The 25,808-nt window shown below is 38.8% G+C and overlaps 3 protein-coding genes across 5 annotated transcripts; 1 reads left to right on the top strand and 2 right to left on the bottom strand.

Annotated features, from left to right (window-relative positions):
* Window positions 1–384: 384 nt before the first annotated feature.
* On the bottom strand, window positions 385–9,089 carry asb5a (ankyrin repeat and SOCS box containing 5a). 3 transcript variants are annotated; one of them, XM_085170707.1, is made up of 7 exons: window positions 8,347–9,089; window positions 6,588–6,667; window positions 2,946–3,053; window positions 2,550–2,700; window positions 1,917–2,051; window positions 1,133–1,324; window positions 385–998 (listed from the first exon to the last, which is right to left on the bottom strand). In XM_085170707.1, exons 1-7 carry the CDS (start codon window positions 8,549–8,551, stop codon window positions 871–873), a joined length of 999 nt encoding a protein of 332 aa, XP_085026833.1. In that variant the 5' UTR covers window positions 8,552–9,089; the 3' UTR covers window positions 385–870. The 3 variants fall into 3 exon arrangements, with proteins under 3 accessions (XP_085026833.1, XP_085026841.1, XP_085026849.1); XM_085170715.1 differs by lacking the exon at window positions 8,347–9,089 and adding an exon at window positions 7,053–8,293; XM_085170723.1 differs by lacking the exon at window positions 8,347–9,089 and adding an exon at window positions 6,852–8,290.
* Window positions 9,090–9,142: 53 nt separating this feature from the next.
* On the top strand, window positions 9,143–22,004 carry ctso (cathepsin O). The gene is made up of 8 exons (XM_085170687.1): window positions 9,143–9,450; window positions 10,209–10,314; window positions 10,485–10,609; window positions 13,243–13,410; window positions 15,146–15,267; window positions 18,030–18,193; window positions 19,036–19,128; window positions 19,257–22,004. Exons 1-8 carry the CDS (start codon window positions 9,157–9,159, stop codon window positions 19,289–19,291), a joined length of 1,107 nt encoding a protein of 368 aa, XP_085026813.1. The 5' UTR covers window positions 9,143–9,156; the 3' UTR covers window positions 19,292–22,004.
* Window positions 19,468–24,754, bottom strand: tdo2a (tryptophan 2,3-dioxygenase a). The gene is made up of 12 exons (XM_085170678.1): window positions 24,622–24,754; window positions 24,397–24,502; window positions 24,219–24,309; window positions 23,728–23,798; window positions 23,197–23,324; window positions 22,914–23,100; window positions 22,512–22,619; window positions 22,280–22,391; window positions 22,031–22,088; window positions 21,433–21,512; window positions 21,049–21,139; window positions 19,468–20,748 (listed from the first exon to the last, which is right to left on the bottom strand). The coding sequence occupies exons 1-12, from the start codon at window positions 24,654–24,656 to the stop codon at window positions 20,595–20,597; spliced, it is 1,221 nt and encodes a 406-aa protein (XP_085026804.1). The 5' UTR covers window positions 24,657–24,754; the 3' UTR covers window positions 19,468–20,594.
* Window positions 24,755–25,808: the final 1,054 nt, after the last annotated feature.

The following is a 25,808-nucleotide window of genomic DNA, read 5'->3' as shown; positions in this document are numbered from 1 at the left end:
TTGGCTAACATTTGTATAAAGCTTTTAAATAATAGTGCTACCCAATAAATAATACTAGAGCATACACAACTGCATGTAATATAACAATGAAACTGAAATAATTCGTTAGAAATACTGAAGCTAAACTCAGATATATGAAATAAAAAATCTAAATACGGCCAAAATATTATCAAACGGCACATGAATATCTTGTTAATAATATGTTAGAGCATGATTTAAAAGTTCCATTCAGCTACACACATTTCCATCTGAGCAGTTGTCAGCGGTCAGTAATCCAAGCTTAAACTTGTCAACTCTTTGAATAACCGATTCCACCACTGAGACAAACATCAGTAACAAATCCACCATGTGGCTGCTGGGAAAGACATATTTGAATGCAACAGGTTTCAAAACAGATTTTTAATAATCTAATGTTTAATGCGAAACAATGAACATTCATTAACATACAGCATATAGTGTGCATTTACACGATATTCTAATCTTTTATGGGGCGGTTTAAATATAAAGTGCAACACTCACTGGCAACTAGTAAGGCATTTTCTAAACACTGCAGAACAGAAAACAAAATATTTATTATTAATGTTATTCAAACAAAATTAACCTAGGGAAAACTAGTCCTGGAAGTTTGTTTTAGTGGCATCCTGCTTTACATTTATCCAGGTCCACACATCCTCACATGGGAATCAGGCCAGCTCAACACAGCTGCAGTCAGCTACTCGGCCGTGTAGCTAATTCAAATTAATTGCTTTTACTGGATTGACTGGAAGCTAAAATTAAAGTTTAAGAGGAGTGTGGAGTTGATATATTTTTTTGGTGTCCAAGGCTTCTTCCTGCAAGTCCCATTTAGGCAGACAGTGTGATAGTCTTTTGTCATTGGTACTGCAGGTAGCTCTTGATCCTGTTAGGTAGAGGAAGATGGGAAAGAAGGTGGAGTCTGTCGCGTCCAACGCAGTTTCTGATGCACTGACGACACAACTGGCTAAGCAACCGTGGCGTCGCTATGAAAAGGAGACAGGAAAACATTATTTATCACTGTTAATTGGTGGTTAAAAAAAAGACAGAAACAGATCAAAGCTAGGTCAGGAAGGGATCAATGATTGCGAACGAAACTAAGCAAAAAGTAAACGCATACCTTCATAAAGCAGTAGAAAGCCTTCTGTAAGACTGCTGGGTGGAGCCACATCCACTGGCCTCTGAAACTCTGTGTTCCTGGCATTAATGTCTGCGCCAAAGTCCAGCAGCAACTTCACTACAGCTGTGCAGTCTTTTTCTGCAGCTGCATGTAAAGGTGATTCCAGAGATTTACCTTTCTGTACATTTGCACCTACATGGAGGAGACTATAATTATCCATAGTCCAATCAGAAAACTCCAATATCAGATGCCTGTATTGTTAAGTACAAGTAGCTTTGGTTAATTTGTGATTATATTTTTAATTTACCTTTTCTTTACTTGCCTAAATTAGTACCTTATTTCAAAGACTGCAGGGAGACACAAATGGGCACACTAATCACTTGTATATGTAATCAGTCACTTGTTGGGTATAAATGTGGTCCCACTTCTTATTGAAATTGCAATGTGTGCTTTGCTTGTATTAAGTTCTTGTTTACTAAGGCTGCTGCTAATAAAACAATTAGTTTGTCTGTTTCTTATGTGATAGAGCTCTCATTAGCTCTTTGTTACACCTTTTGCACTTGACAATTTGCAGTCTCATTGTTTGTCATATTCCTAGCACAGAATTTATCATATTGTTGTTTAAATGTTTTTATCCCCCCCTCTCCAGAGGCCTCTAAAATCCTCTGAGCATGCATATATTTATTATATATCAGTTTGTTTTTGTGTTTCTAATCTTTGCGCTTAAGTCCATATGTTCACATAGGACTTTTCTGTAAACATCGACACAGTTCTGCGAACTGACCTTCCCTCAGGAGTTTCCTGGCACATTCGAGCTCTTGGCAGACGCAGGCTGTATATAGTGCTGTGCCCAGGTGAGGAATGTCCATGTCCACATCTGCCCCCCAAGTCACCAGAGCCTCTACACAACCGTAATGACCTGGAAGTAATGAAGCGTGAAGTCAGTAATCAGTAAGTGACAATGCAAAATAATTCTCCAAGCTGTCTGCTCAGGCCCTGTTGGATTTATAGCTAAAGCTGTTTATCATAGTGCGAGTAAGAACGTGCTTATAGCACAGTAAAGGACACAAAATCAGGTCGAACGTCAAGCGTAATCTGCAGTGAGGGGAACTGCGATAATGTTGGGTTATTTTCTGCTTATAGTGCTCTGATTATACCGTTAGTCAAAAATAATGACTCTCATCAGCAAAAGCCGGCTCTCACAAGCTTAAGTCTCTTAGGACCGGTCCTCTAACACTGGCTCACTTTGAAGTAAATGGTCCATGTAGAATAGTCTCTTTTTGCAAGGGGATATCTTTCCGTTGTGTTTCCCACACAGTATGACACACATAATCATGTAACACTAACTTGAATCACAAAAAATACTGAAAATAATCAGAGTTTATGAATTTTTGTAAAATCGTTGGTCATGACATACCTTTGCTGGTTGCTTCGTGTATCGGAGAAGGTTGATATACAAGACTCTGGGGTTTTGCTCCATTTTCCAGAAGGATTTCCGTGCATGCCACACTGCCCACTGTACAGGCATTGAACAGAGCGGTGACTCCATCAATTGTAGAAGCATTGACCTGTGAACACATTTTCCTTTTATTCTTATTTTTAGGCCTTATTTAATCATGCAAGTTGACTAATAGTAACAGCCTGGGGCTACGGTTGAAAGGGAACAACAACAACAACTTAATAGCTCTGCAGCGACTGAAACAGGACATTGCTCATTTGTTACCCTTACCCAGATTTTCCCAGCCATGGAAATTTAATTTGACCTGTGCAACATGGCAACATTAAAGAGTCACCAGGCCACTATAGGACTTACATTTGCTCCTGCATCAATGAGTGCTCTGGCACAGGCAACATGGTCTCCAAGACAGGCCTCATGCAGGGGTGTTACATGGTCTATAGTCAGAACATTTACATTGTGACCCTGGAAACAGAATCAAATAGCCACAAATATTTAGCCGGCATGGATATTTATGGGACATTAACTCATAAATGAACAAGAACATTAATAAAGTTTATCTCCTCTTACAAAACACAGACATTCTCTTCAGTCAGGGTCCTTAGCGATTTTTCAAACTGTGATGATTTCAACAGCAGAGATTAACAAGCCTGCTAATTAAACTGTAGATCCAACTGAAAGCCAGTAAAGAGCTAATAAATTACCATCTGAAATCCTGTAATAATTGTCCTACTTTGTTATGAATTTGTCTGACTAGAGCAAAGCATTGTTTCCTCTGTAGCTGAAGTCACAGGCTTTTTTGTAGCACACTCTGTGAGCAGCTGGAAATGCAAGTGGAGATTTCACTTTTAATGCATTTGGATTAGTATTGTACTTGTTTTTGTTTGTGATTATTCTTTCCTTAGCATATGCTCACATAATAGTTGCATGGTCAAACTCCCCTCACACACTATACATAAGTGACATGTATATGCCATAAAAACTACAAAAATCACATTAATTTTAAAACCATGTGGTTATTGTAACCCATAGTACAAGTTTGAGTATTTACATTTTGTGTTGTTGGCATTTAGCTAGCCTGTATATTGAAACTTATGAACTGTTGTGAAGTATGTGCAGGTTTAAAGTGTCAGATAGGGCAGTAAATAGAAAGTACAATCTCTTACAAATCCAGGAGTTTGGGCCATGAATTAAAAAGAAAATCTTTGGGTAAATAAGGTCTTTGAACTACTGTACAATACATGATATATCATACCACGCCATTGTTTATTTTCCTAGAACAGGGGTAGGCAACTCCAGGCCTCGAGTGCCGGTGTCCTGGAGGTTTTAGATGTGTCCATGATCCATCACAGCTGATTTAAAGGGCTACATGACTCCTCAGCATTTCTTGAAGTTCTCCAGAGGCCTGGTAATGCACTAATCATTTGATTCAGGTGTGTTAACCCAGGGTGTGGTCTAAAACCTGCAGGACACCGGCACTCGTCCTAGAAGCACTATGTGAAAAATTAAGTACACTCCATGATTCAATAGCTTGTAGAACAAACTTTACTCTGACATTGTTCTTTAAAACAGGGTTTGTGGGGATTTATCCACAGCTTCCTCAAGGTCTCACCACAGCATTTTAGCTAAGAGGTTGATCTGGGCTTTGACTGTCCCACTGCAACACCTTGGGTCTTTTCTTTTTCAGCCATTCTGTTGTAGGTTTGCTCTTGTGGTGATGTTCTAGTCTGTGACCAAATTTCAGCTAAGCTTTAACAGATAGCCTCATCTTTAACCGTAGAATGGTGTTGAACGGTGTTCACGGTTAGCTCAGTGACTGCTAGGGGCCCAGGATGTAACTCAAATCATCACCCCTCCACCACTGAGCTTGACAGTTACTATGAACAATTACTGTCGCTATGAAGTGATTGTGCTGATATGTTGTGTTTCTGTTTTGCCACATGTGGCACTGTGAATAATGGCCAAACATCTCCACTTCCAGGTTCCAGGTGCTGCCATGTTCATTTTAGAGAGAACAGGCTTTCTACTGGCAACCCTTCCAAACAAACCATATTAGTTCAGTCTTTTCCTAATTGTACTATAATGAGATGTAGCTTTTGGGTTTTTGGCAGTGTCTCTGGGCATTGCAGAGATGAATTTTGGCAACTGTCTTGAATGTTTTCCACTTGTGAATAATCTTTCTCACTGTAGAATGATTTGGTCTTCCCAAACAGATCAGCAGCAACAATTGCTTCTTTAAGATAATCGCCTAGTTTTTCCTTATTCGTTGGCAATATGCTAAACATTGACACACACCTGCACGCTCCAGACCAGCAAAGTGCCAAAATGTAAATGGTAAATGGACTGGTTCTTATATAGCGCTTTTCTACTCATCTGAGCACTCAAAGCGCTTTACACAACTTGTGCATTCACCCATTCAGACCCATTCGCACAAGCACATCTTTCTAAGTGCTTTTATAGCTAACATTCACACACATTCATACTCCGATGGATGCATCGGAGAGCAATTTGGGGTTAGTATCTTGCCCAAGGATATTTGGCATGCAGACTAGGGGAAGCCAGGAATCGAACCACCAACCTTCCGATCAATAGATGACCTGCTCTACCACCTGAGCTACAGCCACCCAAAATGTCTGCTCTTATATCGGTGGTTACACTTGCTGAATGATCAGTTACTCAGATGCTTTTATCCTAATGGTTTATGGGTGTACATAATTGTTTCTGCACTTTGGCTCAATTTTTATCATGAAAATAATGACAGTGTGTAGTGTCTCGTGTTTTTTAATTCATTTTAGGTGGTATTTACAAAATTTGTGGAGATGTTCAGAACCATGCATCCATTTTTATCGGCTTATTTAGTTCAGGGTCGTGATGGGGCTGGAGATAATCCCACTGGTCTTAAACTTGAAGGGTAAAACTGGACAGGTGACCAGTCTGTATCAGGGCTCACCCAGTGAGACAGACAAACACTCATGCTCACATCCACACTTATAGCCAATTTAGAATTACAACTTAACCTATCACGCATGTCTTTGGACTATGGGAGGAAGCCAGAGTGCCCATAGAGCAGCGGCCCCCAACCTTTTTTGCGCCACGGACCGGTTTATGCCTGACAATATTTTCATGGACCGGCCTTTAAGGTGTCGCGGATAAATACAACAAAATAAAACCAGTACCAGTACCGAAAAAAGAAAATTTATTCATAACACACGTGAAAAAACCCAGGAAAACCAAGTAAACGATAAAAACGATAACAAAATAACGCTGAAAACCGATAAAAACCCTGAAAACTTTACATTTCACACCTGAGCCTCAACTCTCATGGCCCGGTACCAAACGACTCACGGACAGGTACCGGTCCGAGGCCCGGGGGTTGGGGACCGCTGCCATAGAGAACCACAGGCAAAAGAGATAACATACAAATTCCACTCAGAAAAGTCCCAGCTGGTCAGGGGATTTGGACCTTCTTGCTTTGAGGAAACAATGCCTACTATTGCACCACTGTGCTGCCTTGTAAGGAACAGCTTTATATCTTATATGTTATTTTTTTTAATATGCACTGATACATCAACTCTTGAAATTGACCGATAGTGTGAAACAGTATCTTCCCTGTTGGATCACTAACATTATTAGCATTTTCATGCCGCATGGAAAGCTAGAACTACGTAGTGAAATATGGAAATAGTTATCAATAATTTATCTGGTAGGTGTATACTGTGTTATTCTCATTAAAAAATATTGCTGCTACAAGCATGCCAAGCATATGCTATTTTGCAATCTTGACCCAGGTAATAATTTTATACAAGTCTTACAGATAACTTTATAGCAGTCTCCAGAGTTTTATCCACACCTTGATCTCTTTATCAAGGTGTGGATAAATCTACAAAGTTACTGAACCACACTGGCTTGTGGAAGAGATGGTTATGACAGGATTCATGTTTGCAGATGAGAGGTTACACATTACCCGCCTGCCTCCAAGGGAATTGTGTTTTTCTTCACCTGTAAAATGAGGGTCCTCAAGGCCAGGAGGCGGCCCTGACTGGCAGCATCGTGGAGGGGTGAGCGGTCTGCCCAAGAGCCTGTGACAGGAATATGAATTCAGTATTCAATTCAGTACTGAAAACTTAAATGTTTTATTACTTACTTAATTCTCTCATCGAGAGAAATAAAAATAAAATCAACATTACAGAGAAAGCTTCAATTCTCCTGCCACACATCTAAACATAGCAAGCAGGTGTTTTAACCTCTCAAGTCACGTTTTACCTTTCATCATCCAAGAGTTAATGCACCCGGCAGCATATGGTTATGTGACTTAACAGCGCTTGAAAATTCCTGATGCATTAAACTCTGCACTATCACACTCCATTCACATGACAAATGAAAGTAAACCTGCCAAACTGGCTGTGGCCGTTCAATAAAAAAAGAAGGAAATCCAGAAAAAAGAAGAAATGTCTTCAGGCACACCTGAGTCAATGTCCAGAATAACAGCTGATGCATTCCACACGTTCTCATCGCCATCATCTTCATCCATCCTTTCATCCATATTCTTTATGAATTATACAATAATCCACCCAATGTTTTCTATTAAATCCATGCTTTTTTTATTCATGCACCTTATTTTCCCTGACTGACATTAGAATCTGAAATACAGACAGGATCAGCTAGAGACATCAAACAGATTTCTCAGAACAAGAAAGAGCATCTCTACGGGACCGTGACAAATACCCTGAGCTTGGTCAATTAGTATTCCATGGGGTGGGTACACTTTAGATTAAACAGCCCTTTGGATGATAGCTACAGATTATGTTGTTGTCATGTCTGTCTTCCCTCAGAATGTGCCTTCGAACCGCCTGTTCCCGAGAATGTGGAGTGTTGTTTTGGTGGCTGTGTGAAAGTGTGCACTGCATAGCTGGGAATGGAAACTAGGGCAGGATGCGGCTGGGGGAGGGGATATCATGACTGCGTTCTATTAATACATTAGAGAGAAAGAGCTGCCGGGCCAACAGTGTCTTCATTTAATATTGAATGTACAGTTCAGGATTTCTTAGTAGCTATTAAGCTAATGATAGAAAAGTGGGCTATCAATGATATTTCTAGTATGTATTAATGTGAACACAATTAATGGCTTTTATACTCATTGGATTAGCAATGCAGTATTTATAGCTCATTTGTAAACACTGAAATTGTGTGTGTGTGTCTGTGTGCATGGAGGGCTTCTGTAGGATTCTAAAGAAAACATTTACATTTGACCTCTGACCTTTTGCAGTTGGGGTTAAATGCATTGCAGGGTGTCTGTAACCATAATTTATTTATATTGTGGTTACATTTAAGCTGTGTTTGCCATCATCGTACAGATATTTTTTTTAGGGGGGAGGTAACAATGTTTAAAACAATAACAATAATAATATTTATATTTATAACAAGGTGCAATAATAATTAATGTGCAATAATAACAGTGTGCAATACAAATACACTTATTCTTCTTTTTTATTACTAAGTTATTATACTGTGTTGTGTTGTTTGTGTTGCGTTGTGATGTGTCATATCGTGTCGTGTTGTGTTATATGTAGTGCCAACGTAGGACAGTTTTCCAATTTCATTGTACTACTGTACTATGTGTGACTGTGCAATGACAATAAAGAGTTATCTTATCTTATATATTACACTTAAACTGAAAAGTTTTATTAAACAAAGTAACCAAATTAATAAAAAATCAAGTGTTAGTGCTTTTTAAAACGACCTGTCTCAGAGTACTCACTGTGTTGTTGACCATAATCATAGAACTCTGCCGATATCCTGGCAGCCTCTTTGCGATTCCCACGGACAATGTAGAAGTATGTCAGCAAGTTAAGAGAGATCTTAACAAAAAGCTTAAAGCAGAACAGTGCCAAGATGCTGAGGTAAACATTTGACAACTGGGCTGCGAAGGGCTTGTTGGTGAATTCCTCTGTATGGTCTGACATTTCCTCTGGCACGATACAGAAGAGCTTGGGTTATGATGAACGCAGGATCAGATGCCACTACAAAAAGCATAAGAGTAGCCTGCTTTTTCCTCCCAGTGCACTGACTAGTTGGCTGGTCCTGACAAAGCACGGGCTGGAAAAAATTCTCTGCAGCTGCTACTGTGCCTGATTGCAACAACTGAAATGTAAGTGTACACTATGTTTGGATGTGGGTGGGCTCAAGTTATAAAAACTTACAAACTTGTTTTAATTGCAGAGGTGATGTAATTTTCCCCAAAAATGTAAGTTGTGGCAGTATTTAATTCATATTTTTTATTAAAATGTCTTTTTGCATGAGTTGAACTAAATATAGTGGCGTAAATTCTGGTTTAGTTTGGCTGAATGTGTGTTTAAATGTCTTGCAGTCATTTGAATAAACGATCATTTGAATCTAGATAAAACTGATGTGAATAATTAAACATCATTTCAACACACACACACACCTAAAATACTTTATGTGCGTTTTAAATAGTTTACATTTTTTGCATGCAAATTTTTTAATCAACCAGCGCTCGTCGTAGTAAACTTTCTTTCGTTTCCAAGGGAACGCCTCTTGATTACAACGCATGCGCGACAAATCTTCACCCTTTTCCGCGAACATCAAAACGCTTGCGCTTCCCCGTGTGGATGTTTCCCAGCTGACATTTGTTCGTCAAATGAGGGCTTGTCAGGTGTTCATACCCGCTGTGGTCGCTCTCGGATTAATTGTCTCTCCTGTGTTTTGCCAAAATGTGAACTCAAGTGAAATTCGGACTCAGTTAAACGGCTCTGCCGCTGATTTCGCGGCATACAGAAAGCAGTTTCACCGCACGTATGAAGTAAGCAGCGAGGAATTTAGTCGCCGTCATCTCAGTTTTCAGGTATGTAAAGTGAGGGAGGCGTAGAGTAACTCTTAAGTGCCACATTTAGCAAGTGTGAAGTGCTCAGACGGAAAACTGAAAACAAACTGGGGGAGTACTTCTTGTTAGACCACGCCCACTCACGCAGAAGAAGGAAATACGGAAAATAATTTTGGAAAATTTTCTTGAATGTTACATTAAATATAGATATAAATATAAAAAGCATACAAATACTGGCATAAACTGAGATTAAGTGAAAATTGTACTACAACATTGGAACAATAGTAACATGCAATAGTAACAATTCCGAGTAACATGAGGGAGGTGAACATAAAATTGCAGCTTAATAGCTGAAGTCGTGTGAAATAAAAACAGCTGTGCGATCAAAAACATTTAATTTAGTCTTTCACTCTTACCTGCTTCCTTATTTCCCAACTGGTCCCCACAGTTTTATACTGTGTATATTGATATGATTAGTAACATATCTTTTATAAGCTGCTTAATATGTTATAATATCTGTCAGCATGACATGCTTAGAGTTTTTTTTTTTTGGCTATTATATCAACAATTGTGTGTTTTCTTAGTCAGAGTTGGATAAGAAAAGTTTTGAGAGGTTTCAAATACATAAATGTAGATTATTTTCATTTACCTTTATATCAAAAGTATTGAACATCTTCATGAACAACTTATTTTAAAGACCAGAGTTTACTGTTATGTTTTTCTTTCCTTTCCCCCCTCCCATTTAATATCATTGTGCCGTTTCATTTGTGTAATTGCAGAGAGCTACAATACGGCACACCTATCTGAACTCATTTTCCACAGAAACACAGTCTGCCAAGTATGGCATCAACCAATTCTCTGACCTTTCACACGAGGAATTCAGAGGTAGGTTGATATTTTGACATAGAGGTATGTTTAGTGAATCCTTTGGGCATTTTATTAATTTAGATTTCTGTCCTGCCTTTTGTTAAACTAGGCTGAGTCTGCAGAATCATAGTTTACACTTGTGTTTGTATAAAAAAAGAATGACTTTGAACTGCATCTTTTATCCACAGATCTGTACCTGGGAGCAGTCTATGAGAGAGCTCCTCTCTTCTCTGGACTGAGTGTAAAGGAGCTCCCAGACAAATTTGACTGGAGGGACAAGGCAGCCGTGGCACCAGTCCAGGACCAACAAGCAGTAAGTTTTACACATGGTACTGTAGTTATACTGTACATGTGGGAGGTTAGCTGGAGATGCTTCAGATGCAGAGACATAATTGGACAGATAAAGTCATGCCTTTTCATTATTTATGAATAAAGCAATCAATCAACAAACAGGTACAGAATACCAAATACTACACAGCTTTGATAATGAACGCAAGTCTTCACCAGTAACAGTCAAAATTATGATGTAGACACTTGTCAGGTGATTCTTTGCTTTTCACTTTTAAGTAGGTGAAAATTGATGATGCCCTGTGCAAGAGATTTCAACGCTTCAGTTTTAAAAGTGAATATACATTTAACACTTTTTAAACATTTTTTTATTGTAATTTATTATTTTTTCCCCACCAAAGTGAATAAAGATGTGAAAATTGTAAAATACAAGCAATTTTAAGTGGTTTTAGTTGATCATAAGCGCCTTGAGGCAACTGTTGTTGTGATTTGATGCTATATAAATAAAATCGAATTGAATTTAATCTAAAAGCATCTAATTGAAAATAACAGAGAAGACAGAACGCATCAAATGTTGACATGAGAATGTGTGGCTGGTGCTGTAAGTGTAAGAATAACATTTGTTAACAGAAAAAGAATGTAGGGATATCATCATATACATCTATGTGAGGGACAACTGAGATTTTGTACTGAAGATCATTGCATGGGCTCAGAGAGGACTCTGAAAATCGTCGTCACTGAACCCAGTGGATCCCTTCATCAACAGATTCAAGTTAAAAATTGTTTTTCATCTAAAGAGAAAGCGTATATAAACAAGACCCAGAAACTCTTTTGCCTTCTCTCAGCACCAAACTCTTTCTCGTGTTCTGGACAATCAAAAGTTGAAATTCTTTTTAGTAATCTCGAATGCCTAATCATCCAAGCTGAAGTGTGGTAGCTTTGAAAAAAACAGAATATGTGATAGTATGCGTGTCCATTAATGGACGTGGTGTTTGCGACTTGTACATCAGCAAATGCAGGATTAATCCCGAGTGATATACCCCTCCCCCCCACACACACACACTCATAGAATATTTAAGAATTTATACAGACATTTTTTTTCATTTAAAAAAGTCTAACATTCTTGTTGTCACATGTCTCAAAGTGAGAATTCAGGTAAGTGGAAAGAGACTTTTTTTCCAGATGAGTACATTGGGAACGCTCTTCAAATGCGAAGCATTTAATATGAAGTACCAGAGAGGAAAAGGCATATTTGACTCGAAGGCGACCTCGGTAATGGTAGTGGAAGAGCAAAGGAGCAATGACAAACTAAACCTCTGGAGCTGTTGCTCAGGGAGCAGAATGAACCCGGGGGTACAGAAGGGAGAGGGTTAGTGAGACTGAGTCGTTGCCTGTCCCTGCTGAAGATACACTTTTTGCTCTTTTTGTCCTTTATCTCTTTAGTCAGTCAATTTGCCATAGGGGATGATGATATTGCTGTAAAACTGTTGTCCTAAGGGAGAGACATAACCGGTTCAGCTGAACGCCATCATGATCATATATTTTACTTTGCTCTATTCAGGTAAAGTTTCGCACTCCAGGGAGATGCACTAAATGACCACTCTCACCTACCACTCTCCTCTGCTGCCGTTTTACCGGTCAGATTTTTTTTCTCTAGCTCTGCCTGTGGACCTGCTGAGTTTTTATAACACATAGATGGTGAGACAGGATATAAACTGCTGTAGGATGCACACAGACCCGATATATCAAACCGCTCACATCTTGTTAATGTTTCTTGATCCATTTTTTTTACCTTTCTTGATTCCATGTTTGTGTCTTGAGAACATTTGATCACTTTAAAAGCAGATAGCCTTAATATTGTGTATACTCAGCACATACTTATGTTGAGACCAGGCAATATTGACTGATTTTGCTTTCAGCATTGATTTTAAGCCGTGAAACCATATTGAGCAGCAAAAATTGGATTTTAACAGAGAGCTCAGTTTTTCATTACATCTATGGGAATACATTTATGCCAAGTAAGTGAACTGAGCATGCAATATTAGGATGCCGTTTGGAGAATAATATTTGCTCGTGCAAATATTAAGCAAAAAAAACAAAACAAAAAAACCACACAGACGCACACAAGAATCCCTCACATGATGAACTACTGTATGTACCAGCAAAAAAGCAATATTTGTTTCAGGAAAGCGTTTTTTAATCTATATCAGATATAAAATATGAGAAATTGTTTTGCAGTCTGAATACAATAAGTAAGCCATAGACATAAAAGCTTAAATTGAGACCTTTAACTGAAGCAGATATTCACATTTTTCTGAAACGTGTGCACACCTGTGGTTTTTCTGTCAGTAGATGGCAGCAGAAAACAATCGGTCACAGTCACATTATCACGTACCGCGTAGAGCATTTAGAAACTGAAGATACTTAATTAAACCGTCTAAAATCTCGTGTCAGTCTTATAACACTGGCAGAGGGCTTTTTAGATGATTATTATAGTAGGATTATATATAGGTAGTTCATTTCCAGAAATAAATAAGAAATAGCTCCTTAGGATGGTACAGTGTGAATAGATTCTAGGTCAGGAGCTGGATCTAAATAATGCTTGCGAGATTGTTTTCTTTTCTCTTTTGTCTCATTTCTGTAATTTTACCTTCACAGTGTGGGAGCTGTTGGGCTTTTAGTGTGGTTGGTGCCATACAGTCTGTCCATGCCATAGGAGGCTCACGGCTGGAGCAGCTCAGTGTGCAGCAGGTTGTTGACTGCTCCTACCAAAACGCAGGCTGCAATGGAGGCTCCACAACTCGGGCTCTGAACTGGTTAAAACAGGTATGCTGATAGTCACACAACGTTAACAGACTTTTAGGTCTTATAAAAGATGCTTCCAGAATCTTGGCTTATAATACCTGAAATGACCAAGGCTGCAATTCTGTATCACTAAGGCAACAGGAGAAATTGAAAATATGGTCCTGTCTAAAATTCCGAGGCCACCTCTCATTTTTCTGTTCTTTGCTTCCAAGGTGCCAAACTTTCTAATATTTTGTAAGTGTCTTAAACAGTAATTCAACAATACTTTGTTCCTGTTTCTTTAGTTGAATATATGAAAAATGCCAATGATAAGTTTTACAGGCATACAATATATTTTTGCACCAAGAAAATTTAGCCAAAAACCCAAAAAGTGAGGAAACTGGACATGTGGAGTACAAAAGAAGAAATGACAGTCCTTAAAATGAACATTATCTGAAAGTCATGTCCTTAAAAAATGGGTAAAAATCGAGCAAAAAGCTGACAGAGGACCTGAGAGATGCACCTGCCCTTCAGATGATCCTTCTGCTGTCCACTGAAGCCTCATGAGAAATGTTCTCAGTTGATAGGTGGCTGTCAAGAAGCCATTTTTAAGAGAGGAAGAGAGTGAGATGGTGAGAAAAGACTGAAGTGTGTCAGCTTAAACAAGAACTGGACTGAAAATCTGTGGCAACAGGTGGAGTGATGAATTCAGATGTGACATATTTGGTTTGGAGGAAGTGAGGAGAGGTACCACAGTGATTAGTAAAACATGGTGGAGGCTTTGTCGTGGTTTGGGGCTGCATTTCAGCCACTGGTGTTGGGGATCTTGTGTTCGTGCACGGTCGTGTTGGGGGCGACTGTGGCTCAGGGGGTTGGGAAGCGCATCTGTAACCTGAAGGTCGCTGGTTCGATCCCCAGGCTCTCTGTCCTGGTCGCTGTGTCCTTCGGCAAGACACTTTATGGTGTTGGCCAGAGGGGCCGATGGCACGATATGGCAGCCTCGCTTCTGTCAGTCTGCCCCAGGGCAGCTGTGGCTACAACTGTAGCTGCCTCCACCAGTGTGTGAATGTGTGTGTGAATGAATAGTGGCATTGTAAAGCGCTTTGGGTGCCTTGAAAAAGCGCTATATAAATCCAATCCATTATTATTGTTATTATCTTGTCAAAACACTATCAGTCATTGGACTGGCCTCCAGAGAGCCTCTGTCAAGAGGTCACCTTGACAGAGAACATATATATATGAACATGTATATTTGGGCGACCGTGGCTCAGGGGGTTGAGAAGCGCATCTGTAACCGGAAGGTCACCGGTTTGATCCCTGGGCTCTCTGTCCTGGTCGTTGTGTCCTTGGGCAAGACACTTTACCCTACTGCCTACTGGTGATGGCCAGAGGGGCCGATGGCGCGATATGGCAGCCTCGCTTCTGTCAGTCTGCCCCAGGGCAGACTGCCTCCACCAGTGTGTGAATGAATAGTGGCATTGTAAAGCGCTTTGGGTGCCTTGAAAAAGCGCTATATAAATCCAATCCATTGTTATTATACTATATTCCCATATATCTTTGCATGTTTTAGTAAATTGCTGCACCTGCATCGCAATTTTCCTAGCAAAATTTAAGGAAACGAGTGGGTGGCTTAAAACCTTTGCACATTACTGTAGAATCACACAATTTAAAACTTTAGCATCTATAAAATCTGTGTAACATTCTTTAGACATACACATTAAGAAAAATGAAATAAAACAGACATGCTGTTTACTAACATTCATTATTTGCTTTGTAGACCAGAATGAAGTTGGTGAGTCAGTCTGAGTATCCCTATAAGGCCAAAACAGAAATCTGCCATTTTTTCTCCCAGTCACACGGCGGTGTTGCCGTGAAGAACTTTACAACACATGACTTCAGGTGAGGCTTTATTTTTTACCAAGTTTTCTACAAGGAATAAAAGTTAAATATTAACTTCATAAATTTAAGGAGAATAACATGAAACTTTAATGCGGGTTTCATAAAGTACCAAGGACAGAGAAATGGGCGTGGGATTGGTTCTGTGCAATCACAGTGTTTACTCTGTCAACACAGACATAGATAGCTCACTAGCACAGAGGTTCTTAACTCCGGGTCAGTTCTTTTGGCCCAAAGGTGAATCTGATTGTCTTTACTTAAAATTTAACAGAACAGGGACTTTGCTCCGTGCATATGTAATGCCTTCTGTTGTTATTGTTGTTATTTTGCTTTCTCAGTATAATGCTTTCATAGCAAGGCTCTGAATCCACCGTCAGAGCAGATTTAACTGAGCATCCACGTAACCTAAGATGATGTTTATTCTTTATTATTATTTATTTATGTGCAATCTTTTAAACAATAGTATACATTTTAATTGTATTTGTTAACTGTTGTTTTCTTCATGTTTTTCTGCCAAACATGAATGAATTTGTTAAAAAAATATAGGGCTGCCATGTTTCTTCTAATATTTTTATTACAGCATCAGTATGCAACCATGACCTTGAATGGTACAAACCTCATTTATCACAGACTCCATATATTGGAAAAGAGTCGTGGTTGTGATAATTTACTGTGCTAACACACAGCAAATTATCACAACCACGACTAGTAAGAAACAGGAGGACTGTCTGCCTGGCAATAATTCTGCAAGTAGTTGCAACTCTCGTGGTGCAAAGTAAAAGAACTACAAATCACTTGTCAGGGAAATGGGGGGACAAGTGAGCTGAGATTTGCAGTACCATCAACTGGCCTTCATTACCATGAAGGCAGAGTGCCTCATCAACCTGTGCTTTGTAGGATACAGCCATGGGCAGCTGGAGAAAGAAGAGTTAAACTTGAGAATAGATTTGTACTGCTGCTGCAGGACCCCAGATCTCTGTGAGATGGCCTAGATAACCTCTTATCTTCACACAGCAGTTTAAGGACTTAAAGTAGTAATGGAAGTAAAAGACTACAGGGAGAAATAGCGACTAGACCTCAGACTCTGAATGTGGTTGATTTTGCTTCTTTAACTCAAGAGCGATTCAAAAATATACTGCTTTGATAAACTCAGTAATCGGGTTGGACACCCAGCTATGAAAAATGTACACATGGACCAAATCCATTTTGGAAACAAATAAAACAATCAGCATTTTTGTAATGGGATTTCACCAACATGTTGTTCATTCTACTTTAATATGGAGGCATTTATCAGAGAAGTTCATAAACTCAACTGATTATTTCAACTACACGTACACTCCATGAAGTGCTTTAAAAAACAAACAAAAACAAACATTGTTATCTTTTTCACATTCATCTTTTTTAGTGGAGTTGAAATTTGTGTTAACAAGTCAAAAGTAAAATAGTCAGCCACCCCAGCTGCTACCTGACAAAAAGTTAAATACGTGATGGATGCCATAGCCAGGAGATTCTCACTCTGTATACAAGGTTTGGAATTCACAAAGGTTTGCAGAAACTCAGTGATACTTCATTTCTATATCATAAATATTTCTTGTTTTCACTAAAGCCTGTCAGGCAGCCTCGGGCCTCTCAGAGTCGCTGCTGCCAGAATCGTAACAAGAGGTTAGAATTTAAGGTGATATTCTTAAATCAGACACTTTCAAGTTCTGTTGCTGGTTTATAAATCACTTAGAATCAAACTAGGTTAGGCTGCCTTCTGCTAGTGTGCTGCATACAGATAGAAACAACTTCCTTCCTGATGATATATCATGCGCGCCAATCTAGCCACTTTCACATTTAACCCAAAAACTCACTTGTTCTCTCTTGTCTGTGATGGATTGGTTTCTGTGTTTTATAGTTGTTGTTTTCAGGTCAGCTTCTAATGGCATAACTGCAATGTAGATTTATTCGTAGTGGACTGTTATGTTCATATTTTATTTTCTTTGGATGCATTTTATTTCCTTTTGCATACTTACCTGTCATTCCGTGCTCTTATATTTATAGTTTATTGTGGCTCACTATTTTTGAATGCTTCCCTTTGTCCGTGTAAAGCAGTTTAACTCCCCTCTCTGTTTGAAGTGTGCCATGTAAATAAAGCCACTTTGCCTTCCTAAACAGAACTTGAAAGTGAAGCGCTGATATTGAGATTTATTGCATATCAACACAATGTTACTTAAATTCCTGATGTTCTCTCATCCACAATTCACTGATCCAGTCTAAACATTTTCCTTAGACCTGTATGTGTCTTCTGAGGGGTCTCAACGTTAGGTCACGGAGTTTATCAAGCTGCTGGAATTGGATGTTTCTGCAGGGTGGAGACTTGGGGAGGTCACGGCGAATCTCATGGTTAAACCAGATTTTTACTGCTGCAAAACACCATAAAGTTTTAACACAACCTCACCATAAATGGAAACCCAAATGACTTTATTCTGACTTTCTTCGGTATAGATTTGGCACAAACAGGGGCTTCGAGCACCATATGTAATAAAGCTGGCAGAGTACAGCGTGACATAACGCCAGCGGGAATCATCTTGTGGAAGGACAGAGATGTAACTGAGGCCAGTTTTTGAGCAACAAACTGACGGGAGAAAATGCACCACATTTAGTAAAAATCAAACAAAACTGATGTACTGATAATTGAAGTTGATTAGTTAAATATTCTGCCTGACTTTACATTAGAGTAGTAACGTAATTATAAGAACACGTTGTGCTGTGTTTTTTCCCAGTGGTCAAGAGAAGGCAATGATGGGTCAGCTAGTACAATATGGCCCTTTGGTTGCTATTGTGGATGCTGTAAGCTGGCAGGATTACCTGGGAGGCATCATCCAATACCACTGCTCCAGCCAGTGGTCCAACCATGCTATTCTGATTGTCGGCTATGACACTACCGGTAAATACTACCACATGTCACATTTAAGTGAGACAAAGTATTTTGAATAGTTTAAAAAATTATGACTTTATAATTTATTTGAGCTAACACAATTTTTGATTTTTAGAGATTTGTAATCCACCGTGAAAGTAGTTTAAACCTGCATTTGATCAGAGTTTTTAGCTTATTTCGAATCCTTAAAAATAAAATTTTTATATCAAGTGAAATATGAGCCAGCAGGAGGAAAAGGTTTTACATGTCAGATCTGAAGACTAAATAAAAATGAAAATGTTTTCATTTCTCAAGGTCCTTATTTCAACTCTTTTACAACTCCTGCTTGTTTAGTTGCAAGTAATTTACGAGATTAAAGCAGAGTTTGAGTTTTCTTTTTAAAATTGCCTTATTTACAGCGTATCATTAAGTATTTTGCTATTTCACCTTGTACCCTAATCCCCTGTTCTCTTAGCATGCAGTGATCAAAGGTTAGCTGAAATTGTAATCATTAACAATTTGTGTACTCATGTTGACGTGATGGTGTACCAGATGTTCTGTTTATTTCGATGTTTATCTACTTCTTTTGGGATCCAGAAAGTGGACACTTATGAATATTAGAGGCTAAACACTAGCTTGGTTACAGCTGTGTGGTAGCAGCTATCACATACTTTATTTATGGGCATAGTTTAGACAAAAATACTTTACATTTATTAACATCAATTATTTCAAACACTTCTGTTTTCTAGGTATTACGCAAGCATCGGAGTGATTATGTAACGGTCTAATGTGGATGCAGCACACATACTAAGCACCAGTAGTGCTTCTTTACCTAGTAAATAATTCACTCTTAAATGCATGTTGTCTTTCAGGGGACATTCCGTACTGGATTGTGCAGAACTCCTGGGGAACAAGATGGGGAAATGACGGCTATGTTTATATAAAAATAGGTGGGAACGTTTGTGGTGAGTTTGACCTTTGATCTTGACATTTTATGTTTGTATGATCTTTCAGCTTAAGATAGGTGCACTGAAGTGTCCACAATCTCCTTGGGGAATAACAGCGTTTCTCTATTTTCTTTTTCTTTTTGCAGGCATTGCAGACTCAGTGGCAGCTGTTTTTCTTTGACAACAATGCCTGTATGAGTCATAGTGTGCGCGTGTGTGCGTGTGTGTGAATATCTGTGATTACCAGTGCCAAAATTCAAATCATTCATCTGTTTGCTTTCGAGTACCACTTTAAATGTTTTTATTGAGATGTAAGCACCACTAAAACCAAATAAAATACTTCATACAAATAAAATACTGTTGCCAAGTGTTGAATTTTAATAGAACAATAAAACACGTCACTGCAAAAATACAATAACATGAATTGTTCTATCATATAAAACACTTCTTATTAAATACATACAGATATATGTCATAGGTTATGAGTCATACATGTGGCTATAAAGATATTTCATTAATCAGTGCATAAATACATCACGAAATTAATTTAAAACTTTACAAAAACAACAACAACGTTATGTACAATTTTATGGTTCATATTTATTCTGTGCAAATGGTTTTGTTTTAGACGTTGATGCGTTCGGTTCATTGGTTCATCATTTGCTGTACACCTTTATGCACTCAAGACACATCTGAGTAGTCTGAAATGGCTCCCTCCATGACACCATCCCTGCGCTGAGATGAAAGATGAGCCATTTTTGTAAAAACTCATCATCGCCACCAGCGTTGTCCTTGCACTCACAGTTTGATCACTGCTCTCACTCATCTGTTTGCTTTCAGGTCAATCTCAGCCAATTTACATAAATTTATTGAGGAAACATCTGAGCACCTCTTATCAAGGAGCCATCTGCAGTACTTTGTGGCTCACTGTCAAGATTAAAGTAAAATAGTCTTAATTTGGCTGTTTAAATATTTGATTTATTATCTGTCAGACATTGCGTCACAAGCCTGCAGGATAATTTATCTTGATTTTCTCTTGTTTGCTAAGCATTAATATGTACAAACGTAGTTACTATGTTACATCTACTGTTATGTGTGATGCCATGTAAAGACATCACGCCTTCAAATCAACCCATCTGGGTTATTCTTCACTCCAACATCCAGTTCACCTAATGTCAAATTAAAATACCACATGACCTCGAATTTCATCTCACCTAGATTTGAAATCCTTCGTAATAATATATAGTGTTTGATAAAACTGGCCACATGTTGAATTGCCTCCATTCATGAAAACACATACACTTCATATTTCAGTGTATGAGTTCTTTAAAGGTACACTGACAAGATGCCATGCATTGTTTCTCATAAACATCAACAAAATGTATTTCTTTGACCTGATTTTCACCTCTCATCGAACTGTAAATAATCCGCTGCTGGGAGATCTGTTTAAGTGAAAAAGCCTGGACAGACGAGTGAGATGCACTTTAATCCGAGTCGTCACTGCTGCAGTAGGAGCTGTCGCAGCACTCAGCCGTGTACAGAAAAGTGTGAATGTTGGGATTCAGCTTGGGTACCCAGTGGCGAGGCACCAGGAATGTTGCCAGGTTGAAAAGATCCACAAAAACTTTGTATCGGTCACTAATTAAAAAGATCAAATAAAGAATGGTTTACTTAGTATGTGCAACTGTTCTGGATTTCGTCTTCTGAGAAGCAAAAAATAAACTGCGGTTCACATTTTATTTTACTCTTGTGTTGTTTCTTTGAACTTGAAATATATTGTCACTGTGCATTACAGAAGGAACTGCTACATGACAAGTTAATTAAGATAAGCAGAGTAGCACTGCGCTGTCTTTATCTAAATTAACTCTGAAGTGTTTCGGATACTTGCTGTGTGAAAATAAATGTCCAATCATAAGATTATTTTACATCATACAATACCTGACGGTTGATCTAAGATAGTGGTAGCCAGACGACCCCCCTGTGCCAGCTTTGCTGCCAATCATCCGGTGAACCATGCACACATGATTGTCTACAAAACAAGTAGGGGAAAAAACATCCAGGAATAGCCATTGTTATTTTGTCCATTGGCGATTGGTTGTATTGATCAGCGGGCATGGAGGATGTTATAAGGTTCTTCTGCCTCTTGGGTTCAAATCTAACTTTAAAGTTTTGTAACTTTGTAGGCTTCTTTGTTAGTCCAGTTCTGCCCTTGGGCAAAAAATAAAAACAACACACTGTAGAAAACAAATATACTTTCCTTTCCCCTCAAACTTTCTTACTCTGTTTACACGTAACAAGCAATGGTGATGCCTCGGTACTTACATCTCCATTTCGTCATGAGGGTGTCGATATCCATGAGGGATGTGAGCAGCTGGAAGGGAACCTGGAACCTTGGCTCTTCCCTGAAAGGTAAAAAAAAAAGGATTTTATGTTTCACAGATTATAATGTAAAAAAAACAATTATTTTCTCTACATATCAGCTATAACATAAGCACAACTATCACCTGTTCACTGCCACCAGTGAGTTACCGTATTAAATTTAGCATCTGTTATCACCTTCCACTAACTTCAGTTACCTCTGTTGACTTTTGCATAGACTCAGTGAATCTCAAGTGACAATGTGTCCTTACCGCAACGATTTGAAAGAAAAAGCCGGTTACCACACCTTTTAATAAAGCTTACATTCTCAGGCAGGTTGCACAAAGGGGCTTGTGATATGGAAAATTTATGTGGGAAGAACAAATGAGTACCCTTGCCTCAGGGACTAGCACTGAGGCGTTCTTGTGCAAGACTTTCCACTGAAGCTGTTTGCAGCCTCCAGGTGTTAACAATGTAAAACTATGAATAGGAAGCAAATATAACATGCAGTGTCACCACTAGACCATTAAAGGTGAGGAAACCTAAAACAAACTAAACATACCTGTAGAAGTATATCATCAGAGCACCTTGCAGAGCCTTGTAAGAGAGTCTCCTCTCACCTTGTTAACGAAAGGGAAAATTTTTATTTTCAAGGTAACAACAAATGCTGGTGTTTACATCCTTTTGTAAACTAGAGTTTCAATTTTAAAGTCCACACCTTGCACAAGATAAGCTTCACTTTGCGTCAAATAGAGGCCGTAAATAAACACGATAAAGCCTCGGTGATTATGGCATCTGATTAAACACTTACCCTTGCTGACAAGGTGATCGTGGCGCTTTTCGTCAAACAGAGATGCGAAAAGCTCCCTCTGTTTGACCACCTCTGCCATCAGTTCCTCTTTCTCTTCAGAATCAGGCATTTTCTTTAAAAGAAAATACGGGGGGGGGGGGAAACAGCCGTGTCTGTCAGTCATCGGCGTACTCCAGGGACAGCAAAAAATAAAAGAAAAAAGTTTGTTCTGAAAGCTGGAGCCATCTCTTACCTCAATTTTCTCCTTCTCCTGATTTAACCCATCAAATATATTGATTTCCAGCCTTTGCCAGAAATTGAAGCCATCCACTTCCAATCCAGGAGTTCTCTCCAGCCACTCCTGAAAGAACAGCCCAGGGTTTTTTCTCACATGTATGCTCTAACACAGGGGTGAGCAATTAATTTCGCCAAAGGGTCACATGAGAAATTGGGACTGTCGTAGAGGGCTACACAGAGAGACAAAATTAATATTGAGCAGAAATGGGTTCAGTTTATTGGTGTGGCCCTTTACAAAAGTCCCAGTTTGTCATGTGGCACCTTGGCAAAGCAGGATGAAAGAACAACAAATTCACGTTCATTCTTTGTGTTTTAATTACTTACTAACTAAATCAAAAATGGTAGCTGTAAAACATACCTCAACTAACTTTAAAAGTGTTGGTTCCTGCTCAGTGGAGAGCAGCATCTCACTGTCATGACCTTTAAAGTTGTCTCTGTAATGGCGTCTGTTGTACGGAACCCTCAGGTTGTCTGGAACTCCAATTTTGTTCTCCAAGAGCCGAAACTGGAGGCTTTGGAAGCCAGAGGCCGGAGACAGGTATTCCCTGTGTACACAAATAAGCAAACATGTACACAGTAAAGCCAGAGTGCAACGCTGTGGAGGAGTGCATGTTATATTGCTTTTTTGGAGAGGAGTTTACCTAAAGTCAAAAAAGTCCAAGGCTGTCATTGTTTCCAAAACCACAAACTGGTCAACCAACAGTCTGAAGATCATCACAACCCTGTGGATGCGAGTGTTGACTTTGAGCATGTTACGTTCGTCTCGGACCTTCAGAGGAAGAGCAAATGTTAGGGAATTATTGCTGATCACATTTAAGCTTGTAGGTCGGGAAACAGTCTAATTAAATAACTAGTTCTTTTTGTATTTTCAACAATATTTTTTACAAGTATAACATATAATGTATATTTCTACCTAAGCAAGATGTTAAATTACAACTGCTGTTCTGCTATTAGTCTGGAAATACCTGATCACAAACGTTAGTATGACTAGTGAATGTAATTTTTTAAACAGAGGCACTGAGCGATTGTGATGGTGTTCTTCTTTAAAATGCATTTTAAATCCTCCATCTTATTGACTTCATTTTTTCTTATCAGCACTCAATCTTTAACATTTGCAGTGTGCATCTAAAAATAGTAGCAGCAGTGCATAGATACATTTCAATATAACTTACATGACCGCTGATGAAGATCTCTCGCACAGAGTCCAGTTCAAACAAAATCTGTTTGAACCACAGTTCATAGGCTGAAATAATAATAATAAAAAAAGATCTTTAAGCATCATTAATATATATATAAGTATTTTATTTTGAGGTAAGGACAAAGGTCAGTAAGCAGTCAAGGCTTTTACATTTTTCTATTCACAGGTGGAGAAAGAGAGAAATGAAGGAAAAAAGGTTGAACTATTTCTATTAGTGTGCAGCGGCTTCTCACACAAAGTGGATGCAACACAAAACCTCCATATCCTTCACTATTGGGGTGAAAGAGTCTCCCTTTAATTTAAAATTGATTTTCCTTTTTTCCACCTGTCTCTAACTGTCTGTAAACAAGGTGAATGATTTACAATCAAATCAACATTTAAGTAAAGTTTATGACTGGATTCAATTTTGCTTTCTCGAGAAAATGAGAAAAAAAATAATTTCAAACAAAATGAAGCTCAACTTACCTTGATGGGTGACAATGAAGAGGTGCTCATCATGGATCTTATTGGCTTTTAGTTCACTTTGCAGAACCTGAGCTGTGAGTATTTTGTCGAGCTGACGGTTGGAAAGAGAGAAATCGATTGATATAAAAACTTTGATTGAACAACAAATGCAAATGTCAGTACAAATATAGATTTGTACCTGCAGGTAGTCTCCATAGATAATTCCTCCTTTACTGGCCTTGTTGATCCCTGCCTGGGAGTCATCCTCATCTTCTTTAGTTTTAGGAGGTTTATTTTTGAATAACCTGCAGTACAAAGAGAACACCTCTGGTTACTTGTTTTCCCATCAACAGGATTAGAAATGTAGGTAACATGTTTCTATTTAATGTAAGTGAAAAAAGGGGGATAAAAAATATGAACGCACAAATGCTTCTTCTCAAAGTACGGACATCCACTCATGACTTATTCAAATCGGTGGCAGCAAAGATGTATCCTTGTTCATCGACTAATATTTACTAAAAGAGTTTTCAACACAATCCGAGTTTTTAAAGACTTATCTTGTCCAATCAGTCACAAGTATACAGTTACCATCCGGCCCGCCTCTATTTTTCCCTTGGAGCCGCTGTTTATCTTTACTCAGGACTGACGTCTGGACTTTGTTTGACCTGCTAAAAGAAGGGTCACGCAGACCTAAAAGAATAAAATAAGGGCATATTATTTTTCTGCATTTACGAAGCTATCAGGAATATCAAATGACCTCCACATTATAAGGTTTTGAATTTGCAACGCATTGCTTGATGGTTTTGATTTAGACGTGGCTGTCTTAGTCACTGGGCTTCAGTGTTTACACTCAGGGATACTCTGTTTATACTCTATGAAAAACTGAACTTATAAAAGGTAAGATGGACAATACCTGTCCTTGCTGCAAAGACAAATATATAAAATATGGGCTTTATCTGTTTTTGCTTCTGAAATGTTATGGAGACTCTGTAGATGCAGCCCAAAGAAGGAAGAGAAATACTGCTTTTAGTATTTGGTGGTTTTAGTTGTAACAGGTTTAACCACTGATTAAAAATCTAGGAGTGATTTTGCTTTAATTTAAAAAATGGAAATCTCATTTCAAGCAGGTCCTTAAAACAATTTCTCTATCTTAGAAATATTAAAGTTACAGTTACCCCCCAGCTTTTAGCGCTGGTTCATTTTTATTGGATTATTTGAACCCAGCAAAAAAAAGAAAAACAGGTAGTTCAGAAGTTGCTTAAAACACTCTCACAATCTCATTGCTGCATCACAGACAGTGAATGTAAAGTATATATATATATATATATATATATATATATATATATATATATATATTCCATCCATCCATTCGCTTCCGCTTCTCCTTTTCAGGGTCGCGGGGGGCGCTGGAGTCTATCCCAGCTGTCATAGGGCGAGAGGCGGGGTAAACCCTGGACAGGTCTCTGTCGCAGGGCTAACACACAGGGAAAGACAACCATTCACACTCACATTCACACCTAGTGGCAATTTGGATTTTCCAATTAACCTATCCCCACAAGCTGCATGTCTTTGGACAGTGGGAGGAAGCCGGAGTACCCGGAGAGAACCCAC

This window comes from Neolamprologus multifasciatus, chromosome 2 (genome assembly GCF_963576455.1).
Source record: "Neolamprologus multifasciatus chromosome 2, fNeoMul1.2, whole genome shotgun sequence".
Lineage (NCBI taxonomy): Eukaryota > Metazoa > Chordata > Actinopteri > Cichliformes > Cichlidae > Neolamprologus > Neolamprologus multifasciatus.
This window is presented reverse-complemented; position numbering and strand designations above follow the sequence as displayed.

Excerpts from the sequence above, each read along its gene's own strand:
- tdo2a (XM_085170678.1), bottom strand. The coding sequence starts at position 24,656 with ATGAGTGGATGTCCGTACTTTGAGAAGAAGCATTT. Across the intron at positions 23,325-23,727 it reads AGATCTTCATCAGCGGTCAT|GTCCGAGACGAACGTAACAT; the intron begins GTAAGTTATATT and ends CTTCCTCTGAAG. Across the intron at positions 22,620-22,913 it reads CACTTTTAAAGTTAGTTGAG|GAGTGGCTGGAGAGAACTCC; the intron begins GTATGTTTTACA and ends CTGTTCTTTCAG.
- ctso (XM_085170687.1), top strand. The coding sequence starts at position 9,157 with ATGCGCGACAAATCTTCACCCTTTTCCGCGAACATCAAAACGCTTGCG. Across the intron at positions 9,451-10,208 it reads GCCGTCATCTCAGTTTTCAG|AGAGCTACAATACGGCACAC; the intron begins GTATGTAAAGTG and ends GTGTAATTGCAG. Across the intron at positions 10,315-10,484 it reads TTCACACGAGGAATTCAGAG|ATCTGTACCTGGGAGCAGTC; the intron begins GTAGGTTGATAT and ends TTTTATCCACAG.
- asb5a (XM_085170707.1), bottom strand. The coding sequence starts at position 8,551 with ATGTCAGACCATACAGAGGAATTCACCAACAAGCCCTTCGCAGCCCAG. Across the intron at positions 6,668-8,346 it reads TGATTATGGTCAACAACACA|GCTCTTGGGCAGACCGCTCA; the intron begins GTGAGTACTCTG and ends TTCCTGTCACAG. Across the intron at positions 3,054-6,587 it reads TGAGGACCCTCATTTTACAG|GGTCACAATGTAAATGTTCT; the intron begins GTGAAGAAAAAC and ends TTCTGTTTCCAG.